General features: G+C 44.5%; 1 protein-coding gene across 5 annotated transcripts in view; it reads left to right on the forward strand.

Moving 5' to 3' along the window:
• The window catches only part of LOC106566761 (IQ motif and SEC7 domain-containing protein 1), a 121,955-nt gene that overhangs the window by 28,728 nt on the left and 69,299 nt on the right, over nucleotides 1–23,928 (forward strand). The window contains exon 1 of one of the 5 annotated variants that reach the window (XM_014135130.3): nucleotides 4,222–5,216. The exons of 2 other annotated variants lie outside the window; for them this stretch is intronic. In XM_014135130.3, coding sequence (XP_013990605.2) covers nucleotides 5,140–5,216 — 77 coding nt within the window. In that variant the 5' untranslated portion in view covers nucleotides 4,222–5,139. Of the gene's footprint in view, nucleotides 1–4,221; nucleotides 5,217–10,357; nucleotides 10,763–11,525; nucleotides 12,347–23,928 lie in introns of those variants that run through there. 2 more of the 5 variants (XM_014135132.3, XM_045693062.2) reach the window with 2 other exon arrangements.

The raw sequence follows: 23,928 nt of genomic DNA on the forward strand, positions 1-23,928 counted from the left end.
GATGTTCTTGTCCCATCGCGCTCTAGCGACTCCTGTGGCGGACCGGGCACAATGCACACTGACACGGTCGCCTGGTGTACGGTATTTCCTCCAACACATTGGTGCGACTGGCCCCCGATTTAAACGGGCATTGTGTCAAGAAACAGTGCGGCTTGGCTGGGTTGTGTTTCGGAGGACGCATGGCTCTCGACCTTCGCCTCTCCCGAGGCCGTACGGGAGTTGCAGCGATGTGACAAGACTGCAACTACCAATTGGATACCACGAAATTGGGGAGAAAAAGGTATAAAATAAATTATACAATTTTTTTTTTAAGATTTCCCTTTGCTGGAAGTAAGGAGCCTGAACCATGAAAAACAGCCCCAGACCATTATTTCTCCTCCACCAAACTTTACAGTTGGCACTATACATTCGGGCAGGTATCTTTTTCTTGGCATTCACCAAACCCAGATACGTCTGTCGGACTGCCAGATGGTGAAGCATGATTCATCACTCCAGAGAATGTGTTTACACAGCTCCAGTGTCCAATGGCGGCAAGCTTTACACCACTCATAGGCTTGTGTGTGGCTGCTCAGCAATAGAAATCTAATTCATGAAGCTCCCGACAAACAGTTTTGTGCTGACGTTGCTTCCAGAGGCAGTTTGGAACTCGGTAGTGAGTGTTACAAGCGAGGACACGCTTCAGCACTCGGCGGTCCCGTTCTGTGAGCTTGTGTGGCCTACCACTTTGCGGCTGAGCCTTGTTGCTCCTAGACACTTCCACTTCACAATAATAGCACTTATAGTTGACCGGGGCAGCTCTAGCAGGGAAGAAATTTGATGAACTGACTTGTTGGAAAGGCGGCATCCTATGGCGGTGCCACATTGAAAGTCACTGAGCTCTTCAGTAAGGCCATTTTACTGCCAATGATCGTCTATGGAGATTGCATGGCTGTGTGCTCAATTTTATACACCTGTCAACAACGGGTGTGGCTGAAATAGCCAAATCCACTAACTTGAAGGGGTGTCCACATACTTTTGTATATATAGTGTATTTGCTACTGCTTGACCCAAAATAATTCAGCCGACTAAATGGGGTCAGCTATAGAAATATCTAATTTACATCAGTATTCACAACCCTTTGATATGACAATCCAAACTGAGCTCAGGAGCATTCAGTTTCCTTTGATCTTCCTTGATATGTCATAACAACTTGATTGGAGTCCACCTGTGGCCAATTCACTTGTTTGGACATGATTTAGAAATGAACACACCTGTTTATATAAGGTCCCACAGGTCATGTCAGAGCAGAAACTATACCATGAAGTCCAAGGGACTGTCCATAGATCTCCGAGATAGAATTGTGATGAGGCATATATATCTGGGGAAGGGTAGAAAACAATTTCTACAGTGTTTAAAGTTTCCAAGAACACAGTGGTCTCCATCATTGGGAAATTGAAAAAATATGGAACTACCCAGACTCATACAGACCAGATTGAGCAACCGGGCAAGAAGGACCTTGGTCAGGGAGGTGACCAAGAACCCAATGACCACTCTGACAGAACTACAGAGTTCCTTTGCTGAGATGGGAGAACCTTCCAGGACAACAGACTCTACAGCACTCTGGGCTTAATGGGAGAGTGGTCAGACGGAAGCCACTCCTGAGAAATAGGCACATGACAGCACGCCTGGTGTTTGCAAAGACTCCAAATAGCATAAGGCAAACAATTCAGTGGTCGGATGAGACAAAAATGTAACTCTTTGACCTGAATGCAAAGCGCTATGTCTGGAGAAGACACAGCTCATCACCCATCTAACACCATCCCTACCGTGAAGCATGGTGGTGGCAGCATCATGCTATGGGGATGATAGAGGGAACAATGAATGGAACCAAATACAGGCAAATCCTTGATGAGAACAAACGATCTTAGACTGGGGTGAAGATTTAAAGTGCAACAGGACAATGACCCAAAGAATACAGACAAAGTAACCCTGGAATGGTTTCAGAACAAGAATGTGAAAGTCCTTGAGTGGCCCAGCCAAAGCCCAGACTTGAATCCCATCGAAAATATGTGGAAAGACTTGAAAATTGCGGTTTGCCACTGATCCCCATCTAACTTAACAGGGCTTTGCCTTGATGACAGCTATGCACACACTTGGCATTCGCTCCACCAGCTTTACCTGTAACGCTTCTCCAACAGTCTTGAAGGAGTTCTCACATATGCTGAGCACTTCAATCTGCGGTTCAACTCATCCCAAACCATCTCAATTGGGTTGAGGTGGGGTGATTGTGGAGGCCAGGTCATCTGATGCAGCACTCCATCACTCTCCTTCTTGGTCAAATAGCTCTTACACAGCCTGGAGGTGTGTTGGGTTATTGTCCTGTTGGAAAACAAATGATAGTGGGACTAAGCGCAAACCAGATGGGGTAGCGTATCGCTGCAGAATGATGTGGTAGCCATGCTGGTTAAGTGTGCCTTGAATTTTAAATAAATCACAGACAGTGTCACCAGCAAAGCACCATCACACCTCCTCCTCCATGCTTCATGGTGGGAACCACACATGCAAAGATTATCCGTTTACCTACTCTGCGTCTCACAAAGACACGGCGGTTGGAACCAAATATCTCAAATTTGGACTCATCAGACCAAAGGACAGATTCCCACCGATCTAATGTCCATTGCTCGTGTTTCTTGGCCCAAGCGAGTCTCTTCTTCTTATTGGTGTCTTTTTAGTAGTGGTTTCTTTGCAGCAAATCGACCATGAAGGTCTGATTCACGCAGTCTCCTCTGAACAGTGGATATTGAGATGTGTCTGTTACTTGAACTCTATGAAGCATTTATTTGGGCATTAGGAAGGAAATAAATTCCACAAATGTACTTTTAACAAGGCACACCTGTTAATTGAAATGCATTCAAGGTGACTACCTCATGAAGCTGGTTGAGAGAATGCCAAGAGTGTGCAAAGATGTCATCAAGGCAAAGGGTGGCTACTTTGAAGAATCTCAAATAAAAAATATATTTTGATTTGTTTAACCCTTTTTTGTTACTACATGATTTCATATGTGTTATTTCATAGTTTTAAAATCTTCACTATTATTCTACAATGTAGAAAATAGTAAAAATAAAGAAAAACCCTTGAATGAGTGTGTCCAAACTTTTGACTGGTACTGTATGTAAATTAAATATTTCTGTATTTAATTTTCAATAAACAATTTCTAAAAACCTGTTTTCACTTTGTCATTGTGGAGTATTGCGTGTAGATGGGTGAGAGCACTTTTTTTTAAATACATTTTGAATTCAGGCTGTAACACAACAAAATGTTGAATAAGTCAAGGGGTATGAATACTTTCTGAAGGCACTCTGTGTCATATGGCACAACCATGCTATCTGAATCTGTCTGTTATTCATCTGAATAACATATCACCAGAGAGGTGTGTGTGTGTGTGTGTGTGTGTGTGTGTGTGTGTGTGTGTGTGTGTGTGTGTGTGTGTGTGTGTGTGTGTGTGTGTGTGTGTGTGTGTGTGTGTGTGTGTGTGTGTGTGTGTGTGTGTGTGTGTGGTGGTATGGGGGATGGTGATGGATGGGGGTTGAATAATGATGAGATGATGATAGGCCTGGGCCTCATCCGTACCCCTGTTTCCCATGGCCCCTGGGACGGGGTAGTACAACAGTCTGGCACGGCCTCTCAGAGAACAGACCAGCGCTTGTTTAGGGAAGCCATGTTTGTAACATCTCAGTCGATGCTCAGCTGATGATAATGATGACATGCCGCTGTTTGATCCAGGGCATTGCTCTGTCACCTCCAACCACACCATGAATACAATTTCAATTTACATCCTGTTTTCTTTTTCCTGCCGATACCCATCACACCTCCTGTTCACACGTAACCATTCACACCTTAGATATTCAATGACTTCATGAATAGCTTCATTTAGAGACCAGGTATATTCATTCTCTCATACAATTCATGGGCCATTGTATTCACTGCAATACCTCCTTGACCTTGACGGTTTAAAGCTCAAATATGCAACATTGAATGCTCTGCTTCTTCCTTAGAGGATTTTATTCCCTGAACAATTCAGCACTTGTAGCCTCTGCCTATTCTGATTACAGCATGGGTGTACGCTCGTGCAGTTGTAGATAATATTGTGGCCACTCCCCATCAACCGGTCTGTCCAATGAGGGTCCTTGCTGCAGGCTTCCATTTGCAGTTTCAATAGTACCATAGTGTTGCCTGGCAACCAGAATTGGCACATTTCGGGGAGGATCTATGTAGATTGCAGTAGCTGTAGTTCACGTCAGAGAGAGAGAGAGAGAGAGAGAGAGAGAGAGAGTGTACAGATATTGAGGGAGAAGAGAGAGTTTAAAGTCAGAGAGGAGGAAAAGAGGGAGAGGAACAGGGTCAGAGACACAGGGAGGGAGTGATAGAGGTAGAGGAGTCACCATCTCTTGCCTTCATCGAGAAAGTTTGCTTCTGCGACCAAAGAGGAGGAGAGGGAGGAGGAAGAAGAGGCCCATTGCTAAGCCTGATTGAGACAGTGTCTATCAGAGCAGAGAGGCATGTGTGGTGTATGAAGGATGTGCTTCTGTACTCCCACAGACTATAGTATCTTCTGGAGCGGTGGATCTATAGCCATGCCTCCCCACAGACTCCCAGCCTGACACACGCTCTGGAGGGACGGGAACAGAGGACAGCCTGAGTGACCTGGATACGAGCTGAACAGAGCTGATGCAGTCTACAGTGTACAAGTTATTTTAAGCAGATCCTGACTTCAACTTGGTCTGAGTTGATCCAAACAGATCCAAATAGATTTTGGTCTGGATCCTGATCTAAGACTACTTTAGATGGACCTGGTTCTCATCTGGTTTTGTGTTTGAGACGCACGTCCAGAACGGTTTTAATCTGGGGAGTTCCATAGAAGCACTGTAGTGCTCCAGATAAATTTACCCACTCAGGACCAGGACAGTGTGCCAGAAGAGGAGGATCCATGTCTGGATTCAGACATTTAACACCTAAGCAATGTTCAGTACCTGTGGTGCCATGATGTTTACTGAATCTGCTAACATGAACATACAACACCTGGCACCATGGACTAACCAGCACTGTCTCCTTATCGGGGCCCCCTGTTGATCTTCTGCAGGAGAACTTAGGAGCAGAAAAATGTGGAAATTTAAGACATTCTGTATGGATTACTGGCATGTGTTGTGTCTACAGCCTCACAATACTTTTCATAAGAGGTAAGTTGACTTTACACTAGATATTTTGCGATTTGTTTTTCCGATTTGTTCTGCAGGATGGAACACTTGTAATTCATTTGTGCCTGTGGCTCATGGATCTTTCTTCCTGCTCATATTTGAACACTCCAAATTTGAATAAACAAAAGCTCTGTGGAATGAATTGGTGTAGATATTTTATAGACAGAAACTAAGAACAGCACACAGAGCAGTGTTAGGCACAGTGCTAACAGTAAGTGTGATTGTGTGAGACATTACTCTGGGGTGTGTGAGCTGGCTGGACAACAATCGATTTCCCTGAGAGAAACAAGCCACTTGGTTGGGTCACTTGGTCTCTTGGTAATGCTTGTCTACTTTATGATGTCTGCTGTAATGGGATTGGAGCTGATAAGTGCTTAGGAGGAGAGAAGAGGAAGGGTGACTGGACTCGACATCCACTCATCCATCGTGGTGTTCACCTTTCACCTAGTGCAGGATCTATGCAAGGTTGAGTCTACTGCTCCCATCGGAGCAGGTAGTGAATCTGTGTTTATGAGCCTACACGTTACAGGTAGTGAATCTGTGTTTATGAGCCTACACGTTACAGGTAGTGAATCTGCCTTTATGAGCCTACACATTACAGGTAGTGAATCTGCCTTTATGAGCCTACACGTTACAGGTAGTGAATCTGCCTTTATGAGCCTACACGTTACAGGTAGTGATTCTGCCTTTATGAGCCTACACATTACAGGTAGTGAATCTGTGTTTATGAGCCTACACGTTACAGGTAGTGAATCTGTGTTTATGAGCCTACACGTTACAGGTAGTGAATCTGCCTTTATGAGCCTACACATTACAGGGCAGGGATTTATTCATGTTGCCATGCAGTCTCCTTGGAGTGTTAGCTATAAGAGTAGATTTAATGTTGGATGATTGTATCACAGGTCAGTGTTATCAGCTTAGTGGCAGAAACATGGAGTGGGTAATAATCTTTAAATGGCTTTAAGTAAGTGCAGGGCAGATCATCTTACTGAATCTAGTCAGAGGGTTTCCTCTCAGCGTTTGATATACAGCACTGTACATACAGTAGGTAGTTTACTCGATAGGAAGGTGGAGCCGCGCACACTTCTTACAAATCATACTGCAATTCATCCTCCCCTATCCCCTCTACAGGGATTATAAATACTCATCATGTCTCTGACTGCCTGTCACCAGCGGATAGCTGACGTTCTGTATTCTAGTACAGCTGCTGTGATTCCACCATGCTGTTGAGAATACCAATGTTTAGCTGACTCCCACAGAATAGACATTATCTACACTCAAGGAGAACAACCAAGGGCGGAATGAACATGCCTATGGGATTGTGTTGGTTTATGCTTTCCTGATCCCACTTCATGCAGGAACCCCCCCCCCCCCCCCGCAGAGATGTGTCGTAAGAGGCCGACACTTTCAAGAGCAATGAGAAAAGGGTTTTATGTTCTACATAACCATAAAGCATCCGTACTCGCTGGTGATAATCGAAACTATAATAATCAATTTATTAATCTAATAACTCACCTTCTGCAACTTCACCACTGTTAAAGTAACATTTCATGTTGATATACATCACAGGCGTAGCCTACATGTGGAGTTTTGCTCATGCATAACCCATGTAGTTGGTTTGATGTTGCCGATCGCATCAGGCCCGAGTTTGATGTCTAAATTAGAACTAAGCTGCGTTTGGAGACATGGTAGACTGATCCAGAGTCTGTGGAACCCTCAGAAGCACCTGTCACACTGTCACATCTATCCTAATGGATTCTCACACACATGCACACACACGCTGTGGTCATTAGTATTCATAGGATGAGGACATTTCCATAATGCACTGCATAGCAGTTATTTTACCCTGGAAACAGTGCCTCCTGTCACTTTATATTGCTGGGAATTCTCATCAGCTGTAGGTTTCAGTCGTCACTCTGGATGGATGGGTGTTGAGTCAATCACGTTTCTTCTGGTATTGACACATGCTAAACATTGTGTTGACATTTGCTAAACATTGCTAATTGGAATACTGAGTAGTAATTATTCTTATTCCTCTTCCTTGTATTTCCTCTTAGTTTAATATCTCAGTCCATTATGGTGCACTGGGAAACATTCTGTGTGCTGCTTCATTATCTTCCATCCATGATCGAGCTTGAAAGAGCTGAATACAGACATTACAGAGAATGCGGAAGGGACTTCTTGAAATGGGAAGGTGAAAACAATAGGTGATGAGAGAGGAATAGAGAAATGAAGAGGGTATACCGATACAGAAAGGAAGGGTCGACTGTACAGTAGCTGTTATATCCTATGGGATTGCATTAGAGATATGGAGGGAGGGAGAGGAGGGGCCTCTAAATTCATACTAAGAAAGACCTTTCTCTCTTCCTATTTTTCCTCATTGTTTATATGCAAACATTCAGTGCTGGACCCTGAAAGACTATATTAAAAGAGGTGCTTCCACCTCTCTCTCTCTCTCTCTCTCTCTCTCCCCCCTCTCTCTCTCGTTCTCCCCTTCTCTTCCACCTCTCTCTCTCTCTCTCCCCCCTCTCTGGCTCTCCCCTCTCTCTCTCTCTGTCTGTCTGTCTGTCTGTCTGTCTGTCTGTCTGTCTGTCTGTCTGTCTGTCTGTCTGTCTGTCTGTCTGTCTGTCTGTCTGTCTGTCTGTCTGTCTGTCTGTCTGTCTGTCTGTCTGTCTGTCTGTCTGTCTGTCTGTCTGTCTGTCTGTCTGTCTGTCTGTCTGTCTGTCTGTCTGTCTGTGACACTGTAGTCTCTTCCATTATGAAAACCTGTTATTTATGCCTGATCAAAAATACTTCATTATGTTCCTGATTCCTCAGTCACTGGAATACTGTAGTCGTTATGGGTTGTGACTGGAAACACCAGCAGAGAGTTTACAGTAACATGGTCAGATTCTGTTCCAAGCAAGGCCGGTGTAGTAACTGAAAACAGCCTCTCCCAGCTGCTGAACTGGGGCTAACCCTCCCCCTGCTTGGCCTTCCTATTGAGAACTCTGTCATTTTTGGACATGGGCCCAGGTACTAGGCACACGCGTACACACACACACACACACACACACACACACACACACACACACACACACACACACACACCACCAGTGGGGATCATAGGCAGTCCCAGCCAGATGGGTTAGGGTGCGTTGTAAGGAAACAAAAAGAAGGGTTGTCCTCAAGAAAGCAAGGAGAGAGGGAAAGAGTGGTGTAGTAGTGAACAGTATGGGTGGAGAGAGGGAAAGAGTGGTGTAGTAGTGAACAGTATGGGTGGAGAGAGGGAGGAGTGGTGTAGTAGTGAACAGTATGGGTGGAGAGAGGGAAAGAGTGGTGTAGTAGTGAACAGTATGGGTGGAGAGAGGGAGGAGTGGTGTAGTAGTGAACAGTATGGGTGGAGAGAGGGAAAGAGTGGTGTAGTAGTGAACAGTATGGGTGGAGAGAGGGAGGAGTGGTGTAGTAGTGAACAGTATGGGTGGAGAGAGGGAAAGAGTGGTGTAGTAGTGAACAGTATGGGTGGAGAGAGGGAGGAGTGGTGTAGTAGTGAACAGTATGGGTGGAGAGAGGGAAAGAGTGGTGTAGTAGTGAACAGTATGGGTGGAGAGAGGGAGGAGTGGTGTAGTCGTGAACAGTATGGGTGGAGAGAGGGAGGAGTGGTGTAGTAGTGAACAGTATGGGTGGAGAGAGGGAAAGAGTGGTGTAGTAGTGAACAGTATGGGTGGAGAGAGGGAAAGAGTGGTGTAGTAGTGAACAGTATGGGTGGAGAGAGGGAGGAGTGGTGTAGTAGTGAACAGTATGGGTGGAGAGAGGGAAAGAGTGGTGTAGTAGTGAACAGTATGGGTGGAGAGAGGGAGGAGTGGTGTAGTAGTGAACAGTATGGGTGGAGAGAGGGAAAGAGTGGTGTAGTAGTGAACAGTATGGGTGGAGAGAGGGAGGAGTGGTGTAGTCGTGAACAGTATGGGTGGAGAGAGGGAGGAGTGGTGTAGTAGTGAACAGTATGGGTGGAGAGAGGGAAAGAGTGGTGTAGTAGTGAACAGTATGGGTGGAGAGAGGGAGGAGTGGTGTAGTAGTGAACAGTATGGGTGGAGAGAGGGAGGGGTGGTGTAGTCGTGAACAGTATGGGTGGAGAGAGGGAGGAGTGGTGTAGTAGTGAACAGTATGGGTGGAGAGAGGGAGGAGTGGTGTAGTAGTGAACAGTATGGGTGGAGAGAGGGAGGAGTGGTGTAGTCGTGAACAGTATGGGTGGAGAGAGGGAGGAGTGGTGTAGTCGTGAACAGTATGGGTGGAGAGAGGGAGGAGTGGTGTAGTAGTGAACAGTATGGGTGGAGAGAGGGAGGAATGGTGTAGTCGTGAACAGTATGGGTGGAGAGAGGGAGGAGTGGTGTAGTCGTGAACAGTATGGGTGGAGAGAGGGAGGGGTGGTGTAGTCGTGAACAGTATGGGTGGAGAGAGGGAAAGAGTGGTGTAGTCGTGAACAGTATGGGTGGAGAGAGGGAGGAGTGGTGTAGTAGTGAACAGTATGGGTGGAGCGAGGGAGGAGTGGTGTAGTAGTGAACAGTATGGGTGGAGAGAGGGAGGAGTGGTGTAGTAGTGAACAGTATGGGTGGAGAGAGGGAGGAGTGGTGTAGTTGTGAACAGTATGGGTGGAGAGAGGGAGGAGTGGTGTAGTAGTGAACAGTATGGGTGGAGAGAGGGAGGAGTGGTGTAGTAGTGAACAGTATGAGTGGAGAGAGGGAGGAGTGGTGTAGTAGTGAACAGTATGGGTGGAGAGAGGGAGGAGTGGTGTAGTAGTGAACAGTATGGGTGGAGCGAGGGAGGAGTGGTGTAGTAGTGAACAGTATGGGTGGAGAGAGGGAGGAGTGGTGTAGTAGTGAACAGTATGGGTGGAGAGAGGGAGGAGTGGTGTAGTAGTGAACAGTGTGGGTGGAGAGAGGGAGGAGTGGTGTATGGGTGGAGAGAGGGAGGAGTGGTGTAGTAGTGAACAGTATGGGTGGAGAGAGGGAGGAGTGGTGTATGGGTGGAGAGAGGGAGGAGTGGTGTAGTAGTGAAGAGTGTGGGTGGAGAGAGGGAGGAGTGGTGTATGGGTGGAGAGAGGGAGGAGTGGTGTAGTAGTGAACAGTATGGGTGGAGAGCCTTTAACGAGGAGCCTAGACATACTGAACTGAGCCTTTTCCTTTCTTGGTCATCAGGATAATTTGCTAGTCTAGCAACTTTCTGAGTGTGGACACAGGCAGGATAAACTGGGACAGGGAACTTCTAAACGGCACAGCTGAGGAAACTGGAGCTGGAGGAAAATGAATTCTCTGTGTTTTTCTTTGGACACTGAAGGATGTGGGCTGTCATGTGTGGTCTAGAACAGGGTGTTTCTCCACTGGCTGCTATAGGAGGAATTGCCACAGTTTGGTGCGTTTGGGACATTTTGAAACTTCCTTCCTGCGTGTGCCATGCTGCACATGTTTTCCCTGCGTGTCTGGTGTCTGCAGTGAGGTCACTGCCGCGTGGAATGTGATGTGGAAGTACTGCATTTCAAGCCGAACAATAAGGTAGGAGATCATCTGTCATGACTGTTCCCAGACAGCGAGGAGCCCCAGTCTGCTCCTCATGTCTCGTCTATTTCTTTACAAACTGCCTAGAAAATATTTCACCAGTTTATCAAAGATACAGCCCATACTGTCTATAAAAGTGGTTTCCTGGAGACATGTTAGATGTTCATCACCCTGGAAACATATCATCATCTTCGTCATCAGTGTTAGGCTAAATCCACACATAGGAGCGGCAGTGATGCAAAGTTTCCTAGATTTTACAGTACACACCCAACACAATCATTTGGAAAATGAAGATATATTAAAGCTTTGAGGCGATGCTCAGGTCAGTCATCTGGCGTAGAATGGAATACAGAGGACATTTTCTTAAAAGATGCAAATCTCATCCTGAATGAACCCATATGTTCCCAGAACAAAGTGTTAGATAAACATTATCTGTGTCAAAATGAAACAATTTTCTATGTTATTTTTAAAAGGCTGGTGTTGTGTGATTGGCTTGTTCGGTTTACTTCTGCCTGACTATGCACCTTTCTGTGTTTTGCTGAGTGATATCTAGTTTCTGAATCCTGTTGGGCTGATTTAAATAAACGCTTATCTCTCGCTCACAAGGCATGTACTGACCCAGGAGGAACATTCCTGTCTCGTCAGAACACACTGTGCCTCTGAAACACATTCCTTTTGACCTGCTGGCTCATTGTTTTCTCAACATGTACGTTTCTCCAACTTCCTCCGACTTGAAGAGGTGTCTCTTCAGATAACATCTCGGAGACAGTCAAGCTTTCACATGGGTTTCGTTCAAGTGAAGTTTGTCTCTGGCGGGAACAGAAGGTTGTTTTGCAAGAAAGGCCAGCTAGACTGTCTGATTTGATTCTGGTCCGTGTTAAAGTGAGGATTTTGAGGGAGTTGTTCAGTACATTGGGTCTGTATGACAGTGAAAGAGGTTATAATGAGACAGTAGAAGACTGGCAACCTGATCTGACCATGGTTCCATGGCAGCGAGTGGAGCACAGCAGCCATTATTTATTCACTGTCTGTGTGTCTGGACGGTGTCTCTGGTCCCCGAACGCTGCTGCACCTCGTCTCCAATCCAGGAGGAACAACAGGGATCAGGGTGTCATCTGAATAGGAAAGGAAACTGGAGGCTACTGGAGTCACACACTTCCTCAATCTCTAACTGTGTCTATCAATGTGTCCATGCCAATGTCTGTATCTTCCACTGTGTCGACAATGTGGTGGAATATGCTGAAACTGGGGTTGTTGTGAGGCGAACGATGACGCAACCCTGCCTCATGATCGGCAGCTGACTCCAGGAAGAACAAACAGACCAGCCAGAGCCCCATGGGAAGTAGGCTACGGTACAGCATGTGGACCTGGTCTGAAGCTGTTCTGACTTAATCTGGACACCTTGACAAACAGCAGTGTTTTGACCTACATCAGGACCGAGAGAGGAGAGACATAGGACGTTGGCTGCCTGTGTTGGTACACTGGGTTTATGACGAGTAAGATCTTTTCTGGGCAGAGAGGAGACCGATGTGTGTAATGGAAAAGCTGCAACCAGCCAGTTGGACGTGTAGTTCCACTGTGGTGAGTTAAAGTTGTGGTATGGAACAGCTTATACATGCAGTTGTTGCCATTTCAAGTGTGTCTGTTTTCCAGCTAACTCTATTGAACAATTTTCTATTTTTCTGTTTGGGTTGATCATGTTAATAGTAGTGCCTCATTCCAACATAAGTTCAAAACACACACACGCACTCACACATACAAATGTATATACACACACACACACACACGCACTCACACATACAAATGTATACACACGCACACGCACACACACATACAAATGTATACACACACACACGCACACACGCACTCACACATACAAATGTATATACACACACACACACACGCGCACTCACACACACACACGCGCACTCACACATACAAATGTGTATACACACACACACACACAATTGCGTCAGGCCCAAATTCACAAGTTTACAGTTGATTCAGCATGTTTTCTCACACCTGTGTTCATGATTGATTTTGTGAACGTATCCAATCGAGAATTATACAGTATTCGTCTGTAGTCTATCCTCCGTGTGACTACTGTAAGTCCCTCTACCGTTGAGTACTACAGCATTATAGAGCTACGGTTGCATTTTGTTTGGTGGGATGTTTATGATAACACAGACCTAGGGCATTATTCCAGCAGAATTGACCTCAGTATTTTCCACCCACTGCATCTTAAGCTCTCTGTGTGTACACAGTTCTTCAGATCTATTGAATGTTGGATTGAAAGTGTCCACTTCTCTGAATAATTTAAACTCGTGTTACTCCCAGAGGGGAGACCGCACCGTGAACTCTGAATACATCAAGCCCTTTCTGTGATGGCTCAACGTGACATCTTAGAGTGATCAGTGTGTACTGCATTTGGACATGTATTGTTATCCAGTTTTGAAGTTATTCTGTGGCACAGTAAGCATATGTGAAATACAAACAGATGAAACATTAAGGCCTACCTTCCTCTCTAACAATGTTGCAAATAATTACCTTGAATTAACTGACATAAACAAGACATTCCAACTCATTTTGAAAGAGTTCCAAGGTCTAAGACCAAGGATAATATAACAGTAATATACCACCTTTCATTACCGTGTTGTTTGTGAGACCAAGTTAGATATTAGTGGTTATAATATCTATTCATTTCAGAGTTATGCCGCATTTCTGCTACTAAACATTTAAACTTCAACCTGCAGCTTTGAAGTGCAAATGAGGCTGTTGGCAATCTGGTTTATTTACTTGTGAAGCTCATAGTGGCAGGTAGCCTACCGCAGTGTTTCCCAACTCCAGTCCTCCAGTATCCCCAACAGCACACGTTGTTGTAGTCCTGGACAAACACACCTGATTCAACTTGTCAACTAATCATCAAGTCCTCATTGAGTTGAATCAGAGCGTTGGGCCAGTAACCGAAAGGTCGCTGATTCGAATCCCCGAGCCGACTAGGTGAACATTCTGTCGATGTGTCCTTGAGCAAGACACTTAACCCTCATTACTCCTGTAAGTCACTGTGGATAAGAGCGTCTGCTAAATGACTAAATGTACATGTTAATGACGTACAGCCTCTCCTGAGTCCTGATACATTTATTGGCTTTAGATCATCTGGTAGGTACACTACATTGTGTTTTTTGCTATGGCAGTGAAGCTACTCACTTTCACACGATCTCAGTTCTTTCACTTTCTGTTGCAGCACTGTAGTCTAGTGTTTGTGAGCAGAATACACTGAAATGCAGAGTCCCTTGACTCTGGTATATACTTCCATTTTACATGATCAGTGTGTAGGGGCTATGTAGCTGTGACGGCTCTTGTCTCAAACGGATATGCTGCCCCCATCTCTTCTTCTGCATCTTTCTCTAGCAGCTCTTATCCTCTCTTACCCTCTCTTACTTTTGATCACATTCCTTTGCATCTCATTTCTTTGTGTGCCTGAGGGGAGCGTGCTGCACTAACTTATGTAATGGTGAGAGTGGAGTGAAGGGGTGGGGTGGGGACGAGAGGAGAAGAGGAGTGAAGGGGTGGGTTGGGGACGAGAGGAGAAGAGGAGTGAAGGGGTGGGGTGGGGACGAGAGGAGAAGAGGAGTGAAGGGGTGGGTTGGGGACAAGAGGAGAAGAGGAGTGAAGGGGTGGTGTGGGGAGAAGAGGAGAAGAGGAGTGAAGGGGTGGGGTGGGGACGAGAGGAGAAGAGGAGTGAAGGGGTGGGGTGGGGACGAGAGGAGTGAAGGGGTGGTGTGGGGAGAAGGAGAAGAGGAGTGAAGGGGTGGGGTTGGGACGAGAGGAGAAGAGTGATGGGGTGGGGTGGGGACGAGAGGAGAAGAGGAGTGAAGGGGTGGGGTTGGGACGAGAGGAGAAGAGGAGTGATGGGGTGGGGTGGGGACGAGAGGAGAAGAGGAGTGAAGGGGTGGGGTTGGGACGAGAGGAGTGATGGGGTGGGGTGGGGACGAGAGGAGAAGAGGAGTGATGGGGTGGGGTTGGGACGAGAGGAGAAGAGGAGTGAAGGGGTGGGGTTGGGACGAGAGGAGAAGAGGAGTGATGGGGTGGGGACGAGAGGAGAAGAGGAGTGATGGGGTGGGGTTGGGACGAGAGGAGTAGAGGAGTGATGGGGTGGGGTGGGGACGAGAGGAGAAGAGGAGTGATGGGGTGGGGTGGGGACGAGAGGAGAAGAGGAGTGATGAGCTCATGTACACACACATGCGCACACACACACACACACACACACACACTCTGCACCATATGGTTTATATTCCACACACACACTCTGCACCGTATGGTTTATATTCCACACACACACAAACACACACTCTGCACCGTATGGTTTGTATTCCACACACACACACACACACACACTCTGCACCGTATGGTTTGTATTCCACACACACACACACACACTCTGCACCGTATGGTTTATATTCCACACACACACATTTTGCACCGTATGGTTTATATTCCACACACACACATTCTGCACCGTATGGTTTGTATTCCACACACACATTCTGCACCGTATGGTTTGTATTCCACACACACTTTCTGCACCGTATGGTTTGTATTCCACACACACATTCTGCACCGTATGGTTTGTATTCCACACACACATTCTGCACTGTATGGTTTGTATTCCACACACACATTCTGCACCGTATGGTTTGTATTCCACACACACATTCTGCACCGTATGGTTTATATTCCACACACACATTCTGCACCGTATGGTTTATATTCCACACACACTCTCTGCACCGTATGGTTTATATTCCACACACACATTCTGCACCGTATGGTTTATATTCCACACACACTCTCTGCACCGTATGGTTTATATTCCACACACGTACACACACAGTAAAGCGCTGCTACAGGCGGAATTGATCTGGCAGTTGGAGGGCTGATGGGTTCACACCCTGAAGATATTCCCCTACCGTTAGGCCCTTCAGCAAGGCTCTTAACCCCACAACATTTTCTCCATCCAGCTTGACCCTGCGCTCGACTGTATGTGTGCTGTAACTAATGGACAATAAGTTGTATTGTGTGTCTGTGTGTGTGTGTGAGAGAGAGAGACCGAGAACAAGAAAGAGAGATGTGGGGAAGAGAGAGAGAGAAAAAGAAAGTGAGCGAAATACTGTAAAATATCTTGACAAGCCCTGGAGTTCTTTCAGCTCTGTGTCTATCTGAGAGACTGTACAGGAGTCTACGTAGTAAATACATAACCCGTGGCCTTGGTTTAAAGCTGAAACATGACTAATTCATTGGCCAAGATTCCTCCGAGCAGGCTGATGATTGATCCTGTGCTGATAAATGTATAGGCCTGGCAGCTTGCCAGTTACAGCAACGAGTCCCCTGAACGATAACGAATAGGTAACATTAGGTGGGAAGCCTGACCACGGAATAGGTAACATTAGGTGGGAAGCCTGACCACGGAATAGGTAACATTAGGTGGGAAGCCTGACCACGGAATAGGTAACATTAGGTGGGAAGCCTGACCACGGAATAGGTAACATTAGGTGGGAAGCCTGACCACGGAATAGGTAACATTAGGTGGGAAGCCTGACCACGGAATAGGTAACATTAGGTGGGAAGCCTGACCACGGGGGTGAACGGTGAGAAGGTGATGAAGCGTACTTCATGAGCTGTAACCAAAAAACAACTGGCATTTGGAAAGTTTGAGGTGAGGGAGAAAGTGTGGTGGAACAAGAATTGTTAGCATTGTTAAGAATCGTGCTAGCTGGATCGAATTTTCCGTTAGCTAGCCAGAGAAATGTTGAGCCACAGTAGCCAATTTATCTGATCAAATTATTGAGTTTATGAAAATTGGCTCAAGTTATAACGCGTTAGTTGCTTACTGGACCCTGGCAGTCTGTGTGAAATGTTAACTAGCTAACGAACTAACCACTATCTGTTAACTGGTTTCCCTCTACAGTATGTGGTTAATTTTTAGAATGAGAGAATTAGGTGAAAATGTGGCGTTGCTTGTTAAACAAGTGTGGCTGGAGCTGGGCCTGGATTAAACTGGATGCCACTATAGAGGTGAAAGGAACACCACACACTTTCCTTCTTTATCACTTTTTTAATACAGTGGATAAAAAGGGGTATGCCAGGTGTAGTCTCTGCCTGAAATAGATTATGCCAACAAAGGGTATCATTCTCTGCTGGCACATTGTAGAACTGATGTCCACAGGCAGAAAGTGTACAATGTAATAATGTGCAGTGTAGCCCAAAGATATTGCTTTTGTTGTATTGAATTTGACAGTAACACTTGTGTGTGAGTGAGGGGGGATTATAAAATGCTTTACTCAGTGAACATTATTTTTGCACACATGTAGCCTTGTGCACTTGATCGATGTCTACAAAAGTGGCCACAATAAAATAGATTGTCGTTTGTTTCATTCTGTTTCTACTTTAAGATGTTTTTTTCCCCAAGTGCAATATTTAGATGTGTGTGTGGTCACAAGCGTTCTATTGTAAAGGCTGTCATGGCTAACTGCAATATTTGTTCTCAAGAGTGTCATTTGCAGTAAAGTCTAGGCAACAAATAACATTGGATTGCTTTCTTTACATTTTTTTTTAGCTGTGAGTTAGGTTCACATGAACCACTTTTTATTTTACACACAGAGACTGATCATGTAGATCATATTCTTTGTTGTTTAAATAGTTAAAACCTGCATTTCCCCCTCGCAGGGATTTTCTGCATGTTTCAGTGCAACAACAAAAAAGTGTCACCTTTTTGGGCCCTCACCAGTTTGCATCTCTGCCCATTGATGTAGCATACTGGAATACTTCATCAAACTACACAAGTAATGTTATTTAGTATTTTGGACATCCACACTGCTGAGTACAAACAGTTGACTAGCATGGTTTCATGTAGGGCTATGGTCTACTTGGATGGTTTCCCACATCTTTAAATTAGTACCTGCCTCTGTGATAAATTATAATGTCTGGTCTGTTGCATGTAAATAATCATTAAAGTGTACTGTTTATCCTTCTAGGGCAGTCTGTCCTCTGACAATTACAAAGTAGTTATTCTGTCAGCCTTTTCTGTTACTGTGACAACCGTGTGCAGTTCCATCAGTGTTTGGTGGTAACATCCCCAGAGACACTCACTCTCTCCTAGCATGTCTTCCTTCTATCCTCACTGCCGAATGGCTTCTCTCAATTATGACAGTTCATCACAATTTCAACAAGGCACTCTCGATACAGCCAGGCTTCTTGGTTTTTTTATTGATTTATTTTTTATGTGAACGTTCAGAGTGTTTTTGCAGTGGTGCTTTTCCAAATGTATACTGTGTAGTTATCTTCTCTCAAGAACAAAGCATTCCAGAGAGAACTTTATGGATCTTTCTGTCATGGGAGTTCAGAATAGTGGTTACTTACTCCATCATTGCTTTCGGCCATCAAAATTACACTGAAGAAAGTTCTTTAACAACTATTTCTGAGACTGTAATTGGCTCAGAAACATCAGCATCTTGTCATTGCTGCCTCCCAGTCCCCTGTCTTGGTATTGGACTTAGAGAACAAACCCGTTCTCCTTATACAGTACTGTTACTGTCGTCTTCATACTCCGCCACAAATGAGCTCCCCTGACAGATACAGAGATAATATTATTTGTCCTCCCACTCCTGCTTCTCCCCAAACACACTATATATTTTCTTAATCTTCTCTCTTTCTCTCTGACATTCTCCCTCATTTCGTGCAGACTCACTCAGTCACTCACTCACTCACAGAATGGTGTTGGTACTAAATTGCTGTGCACTGGCTCCATCTGTTGGTTAGATCATTTTATAACAGAGGACAGGAGCCTCAATCCCCAGCTGAAAATGTTCCCAAACCAAGTCACCTTCATATCTCTCCAGTCTCCAAGTGATAGAGAGACCCACAGACTTCCCTCTGTCATAGCTAACTGTTTCGCCCCCAACACAAGGAGATTACGCAAATTCCACTGTGAATTATTTAAGGAATGAGACCTGAGACATAAAAGGATGTGGGATGTCTTTACCCTAACAACTGACAGGACGTACAGTACCAGTCAGTAGTTTAGACACACCTACTCATTCAAGGGTTTTTCTTTATTTTTACTATTTTCTACTTTGTAGAATAATAGTGAAGACATCAAAACTATGAAATAAAACATATGGAATCATGTAGTAACCAAAAAAGTGTTAAACCAATCTAAATATATTTTAGATTATTGCCTTGATGACAGCTTTGCACACACTTTGCATTCGCTCCACCAGCTTCACCTGTAATGCTTCAACAGTGTTGAAGGAGTTCTCACATATGCTGAGCACTTCACTCTGCGGTTCAACTCATCCCAAACCATCTCAATTGGGTTGAGGTGGGGTGATTGTGGAGACCAGGTCATCTGATGCAGCACTCCATCACTCTCCTTCTTGGTCAAATAGCTCTTACACAGCCTGGAGGTGTGTTGGGTCATTGTCCTGTTGAAAAACAAATGTTCCACTAAGCGCGAACCAGATGTGAGGATGTGTCACAGCAGAACGCTGTGGTAGCCATGCTGGTTAACCTCTCTAGGGCAGGCGGGACGAATTCGTCCCACCTACGTAACAGCCAGTTGAATCCTGTGGTGCGATTTTCAAATACCTTAAAAATCCTATTACTTCAATTTCTCAAACATATGACTATTTTACAGCTATTTAAAGACAAGACTCTCGTTAATCTAACCACACTGTCCGATTTCAAAAAGGCTTTACAACGAAAGCAAAACATTAGATTATGTCAGCAGAGTACCCAGCCAGAAATAATCAGACACCCATTTTTCAAGCTAGCATATAATGTCACAAAAACCCAGAAGACAGCTAAATGCAGCACTAACCTTTGATGATCTTCATCAGATGACACACCTAGGACATTATGTTATACAATACATGCATGTTTTGTTCAATCAAGTTCATATTTATATCAAAAAACAGCTTTTTACATTAGCATGTGACGTTCAGAACTAGCATACTTCCGGGGAATTTACTAACAATTTACTAAATTACTCACGATAAACGTTCACAAAAAGCATAACAATTATTTTAAGAATTATAGATACAGAACTCCTCTATGCACTCAATATGTCCGATTTTAAAATAGCTTTTTGGTGAAAGCACATTTTGCAATATTCTAAGTACATAGCCCAGCCATCACGGGCTAGCTATTTAGACACCCGGCAAGTTTAGCCTTCACCAAAATCAGATTTACTATTATAAAAGTTTGATTACCTTTTGTTGGCTTCGTCAGAATGCACTCCCAGGACTGCTACTTCAATAACAAATGTTGGTTTGGTCCAAAATAATCCATCGTTATATCCGAATAGCGGTGTTTTGTTCGTGCGTTCCAGACACTATTCAAATGGTAAATAAGGGTCGCACGCATGGCGCAATTCGTGACAAAAAAAATCGAAATATTCCATTACCGTACTTCGAAGCATGTCAACCGCTGTTTAAAATCCATTTTTATGCCATTTTTCTCGTAAAAAAGCGATAATATTCCGACCGGGAATATCCTTTTAGGTAAACAGACAAAGGAAAAGAAAGCTTTCGGTCGACGCGGGCACGAGCCTGAGTCTCAGAGTACTGTAACCAGCCACTACCCAAACGCGCTACTTTGTTTCAGCCAGAGCCTGCAAAGCCACGATTCAGCTTTTTGCCGCCTTCTGAGAGACCATGTGAGACGTAGGAAGTGTCACGTTATAGCAGAGATCCTTTGTAATTGATAGAGATGGCAAAGAAGTTCAAGAAATGGTCAGACAGGGTACTTCCTGTACAGAATCTTCTCAGGTTTTGACCTGCCATTTGAGTTCTGTTATACTCACAGACACCATTCAAACGGTTTTAGAAACTTTAGGGTGTTTTCTATCCAAAGCCAATCATTATATGCATATTCTAGTTACTGGGCAGGAGTAGTAACCAGATTAAATCGGGTACGTTTTTTTATCCAGCCGTGTCAATACTGCCCCCTAGCCCTAACAGGTTAAGTGTGCCTTGAATTCTAAGTAAATCACAGACAGTGTCAGCAGCAAAGCACCATCACACCTCCTCCTCCATGCTTCACGGTGGGAACCACACATGCAGAGATCATCCGTTCACCTACTCTGCGTCTCACAAAGACACAGCGGTTGGAACCAAAAATCTCCAATTTGGACTCATCAGACCTAAGGACAGATTTCCACCGTTCTAATGTCCATTAGTGTTTCTTGGCCCAAGTAAGTCTCTTCTTATTATTGGTGTCCTTTAGTAGTGGTTTCTTTGCAGCAATTCGACCATGAAGGCCTGATTCACGCTGTCTCCTCTGAACAGTTGATGTTGAGATGTGTCTGTTGCATTTATTTGGCTGCAATTTCTGAGGCTGGAACTCTAATGAACTTATCTTCTGCAGCAGAGGTAACTCTGAGAGCCAGTCCTCATGAGAGCCAGTTTCATCATAGTGCTTGATGGTTTTTGCGACTGCACTTAAAGAAACTTTCAAAGTTCTTGACATTTTCTGTATTGACTGCCCTTCATGTCTTGAAAGTAATGATGGACTGTCGTTTCTCTTTGCTTATTTGAGCTGTTCTTGCCATAATATGGACTTGGTCTTTTACCAAATAGGGCTATCTTCTGTATACCACCCCTACCTTGTCACAACATAACTGATTGGCTCAAACATATTAACCCTTTCACGCGTGAGTTCCAAATATCTCTAACGGTCGCCCCAGCGTGAGTTTTTTTATGCACGTGATGTTCGAACGTTCTCTCCATTCCAGGATGTGATTGTTACATAAACAACAACACTGAATGGCTCAGAGTGGGAGTGAGAGGTTACCGTGATTGACTGCCTAAACGCGCAATTTGTATCAATAAATCACTATCAGAAAATGTTTTGTGTGGTATTATTGATATATTTACTATTTTATTTACGTTTTTCAATTACCCGTGATGAATCATGCGTTCCGATTTTTGCATAAATTGTAAAGGGCGCATAGTATGTGTGTAAAATAATGTTTTGAAGGTTGTACTGATTATGATGAGCTAAGCTAATTCCAGCTTTGTGTATGGAGCCATGTTTGTTGACATACAATGCATTCTGGGTTTCACTTGATCGTCTGTCGGACCAAAGATGCTATAACAAAATGAGGTGAGTAAGGGTTCACTCATTTTTTGAGAACTTCAGGAAGTGAATGTGGGATGTGAATGATGGTAGACCACACCCCTTCAACAACTCATCTTGTCTTCTCTTATTATCTTCGGTTTCTGTGAGGTAAAAAAGCATGGCTGCGCGCTGAAACTAATCGTCGGATTACTTTCGATTTCTAGAAAGTGTTTTACTCAATTATTTTGATCAACGGTGAGCTCACCCGTGATGTGATTAATTGTACATAGTAATTGCTATTAGCTAATTCATAGTGTAGTTTATGTCAGCCGATAATTAGAAAATATGACCGCTTGTGTTGCGTCAATCTTTCCTCAGCGCTAGGACAAATGTAGCCTACATTTTTCCGGTTAGGATGATTGTGTTATGCTATAGATACTTCTGTGAATATCTGAACATTGCATCCAAAAATAAACTGCTCACATTCTGGACATAACTTTGTAAGGACTGTGTTTGTGTAAATAGTTTCTGAAAAAAGTGTGGCCAGCTCAAATGTTGATTGTTGCGTCATTCGAAACTGGCCGTTCTAAATGAGTGTTCTAAAGGAGTGTTCTAATCACACGGGGTGTGATCGTACGCTTCAGGGACCACTGTAGAACGATCACACCCCGTGTGATTGTACGTGTGAAAGGGTTAAGAAGGAAATACATTTCACAAATCAACTTTTAACAAGGCACACCTGTTAATTGAAATGCATTCCAGGTGACTACCTCACGAAGCTGGTTGACAGAATGCCAAGAGTGCGCAAAGCTGTCACCAAGGCAAAGGGTGGCTACTTTGAAGAATCTCAAATATAAAATTCATTTTGATTTGTTTAACACTTTTTTGGTTACTACATGATTCCATATGTGTTATTTCATAGTCTTCATAGTCTACACTGTAGAAAATCGTAAAAATAAAGAAAAACCCTTGATTGAGTAGGTGTGTCCAAACTTTTGACTGGTACTGTATATTCCACTGTGAACCATTGGAGGGCAGAAAAATAAGAGATGAGGGAATGTGGGAGGACATTGGCATTGTATGGATTCCCTCAGAGTATCTCTCGCTCTCTCACTCTCTCACCGCTCTCGCACTGGCGTCTCTGAAGGTAGTTTCTATAGATATTTATAGGCAGCATTTACTTACTTATTTTCAGAGATGGGGGGCTCCTGCTGGGAGCAGAGAGAAACATAGCAGCTTTGCTGGAAGAAATATCATATGAATATGGTTTAGTACACCAAAGTTACAGATGGGTTTTGTAATTGACACAGATTAGTCTATTAAAGCCATTTGATTGATTAATACGTACTAATCTCTCGGGGACAGACATTCTTAACATAAATGCATCGAGTAGCTGACACATTTAGGCAAGCTTTTGATTCTGGGTCTCCGAGATTAATTCATAAAGATACATCTGAAAATAATTGAACAATTACATAGTTTTACAGCACACAGCTGGTTTCCAATAGGGGAATCCTGTGGCAACAGTCACTGGAATCTGGACTAGCCAAGTCCTCCATATCAGGAGAGGGATGTTTCCATTGTGTTCAACAAAGTGCTGACAGAGTATTGTGGTCTCTGGCCCAGCGTAGAACCAGAGGACTGGGCTAAGGGGTATAGGACACGAGGCCCAGAGGAAAGACGGAGAGGTCTGGTGAAACCTTGACAAGATACGAGGCCCAGAGGAAAGACGTAGAGGTCTGGTGAGACCTTGACAAGACACGAGGCCCAGAGGAAAGACGTAGAGGTCTGGTGAGACCTTGACAAGACACGAGGCCCAGAGGAAAGACGGAGAGGTCTGGTGAAACCTTGACAAGATACGAGGCCCAGAGGAAAGACGGAGAGGTCTGGAGAGGCATGGACAAGACATGAGGCCCAGAGGAAAGACGGAGAGGTCTGGTGAGGCATGGACAAGACATGAGGCCCAGAGGAAAGACGGAGAGGTCTGGTGAGACCTTGACAAGACATGAGGCCCAGAGGAAAGACGGAGAGGTCTGGTGAGACCT

Source organism: Salmo salar, chromosome 13 (assembly GCF_965601325.2).
Source record: "Salmo salar chromosome 13, fSalSal1, whole genome shotgun sequence".
Taxonomy (NCBI): domain Eukaryota; kingdom Metazoa; phylum Chordata; class Actinopteri; order Salmoniformes; family Salmonidae; genus Salmo; species Salmo salar.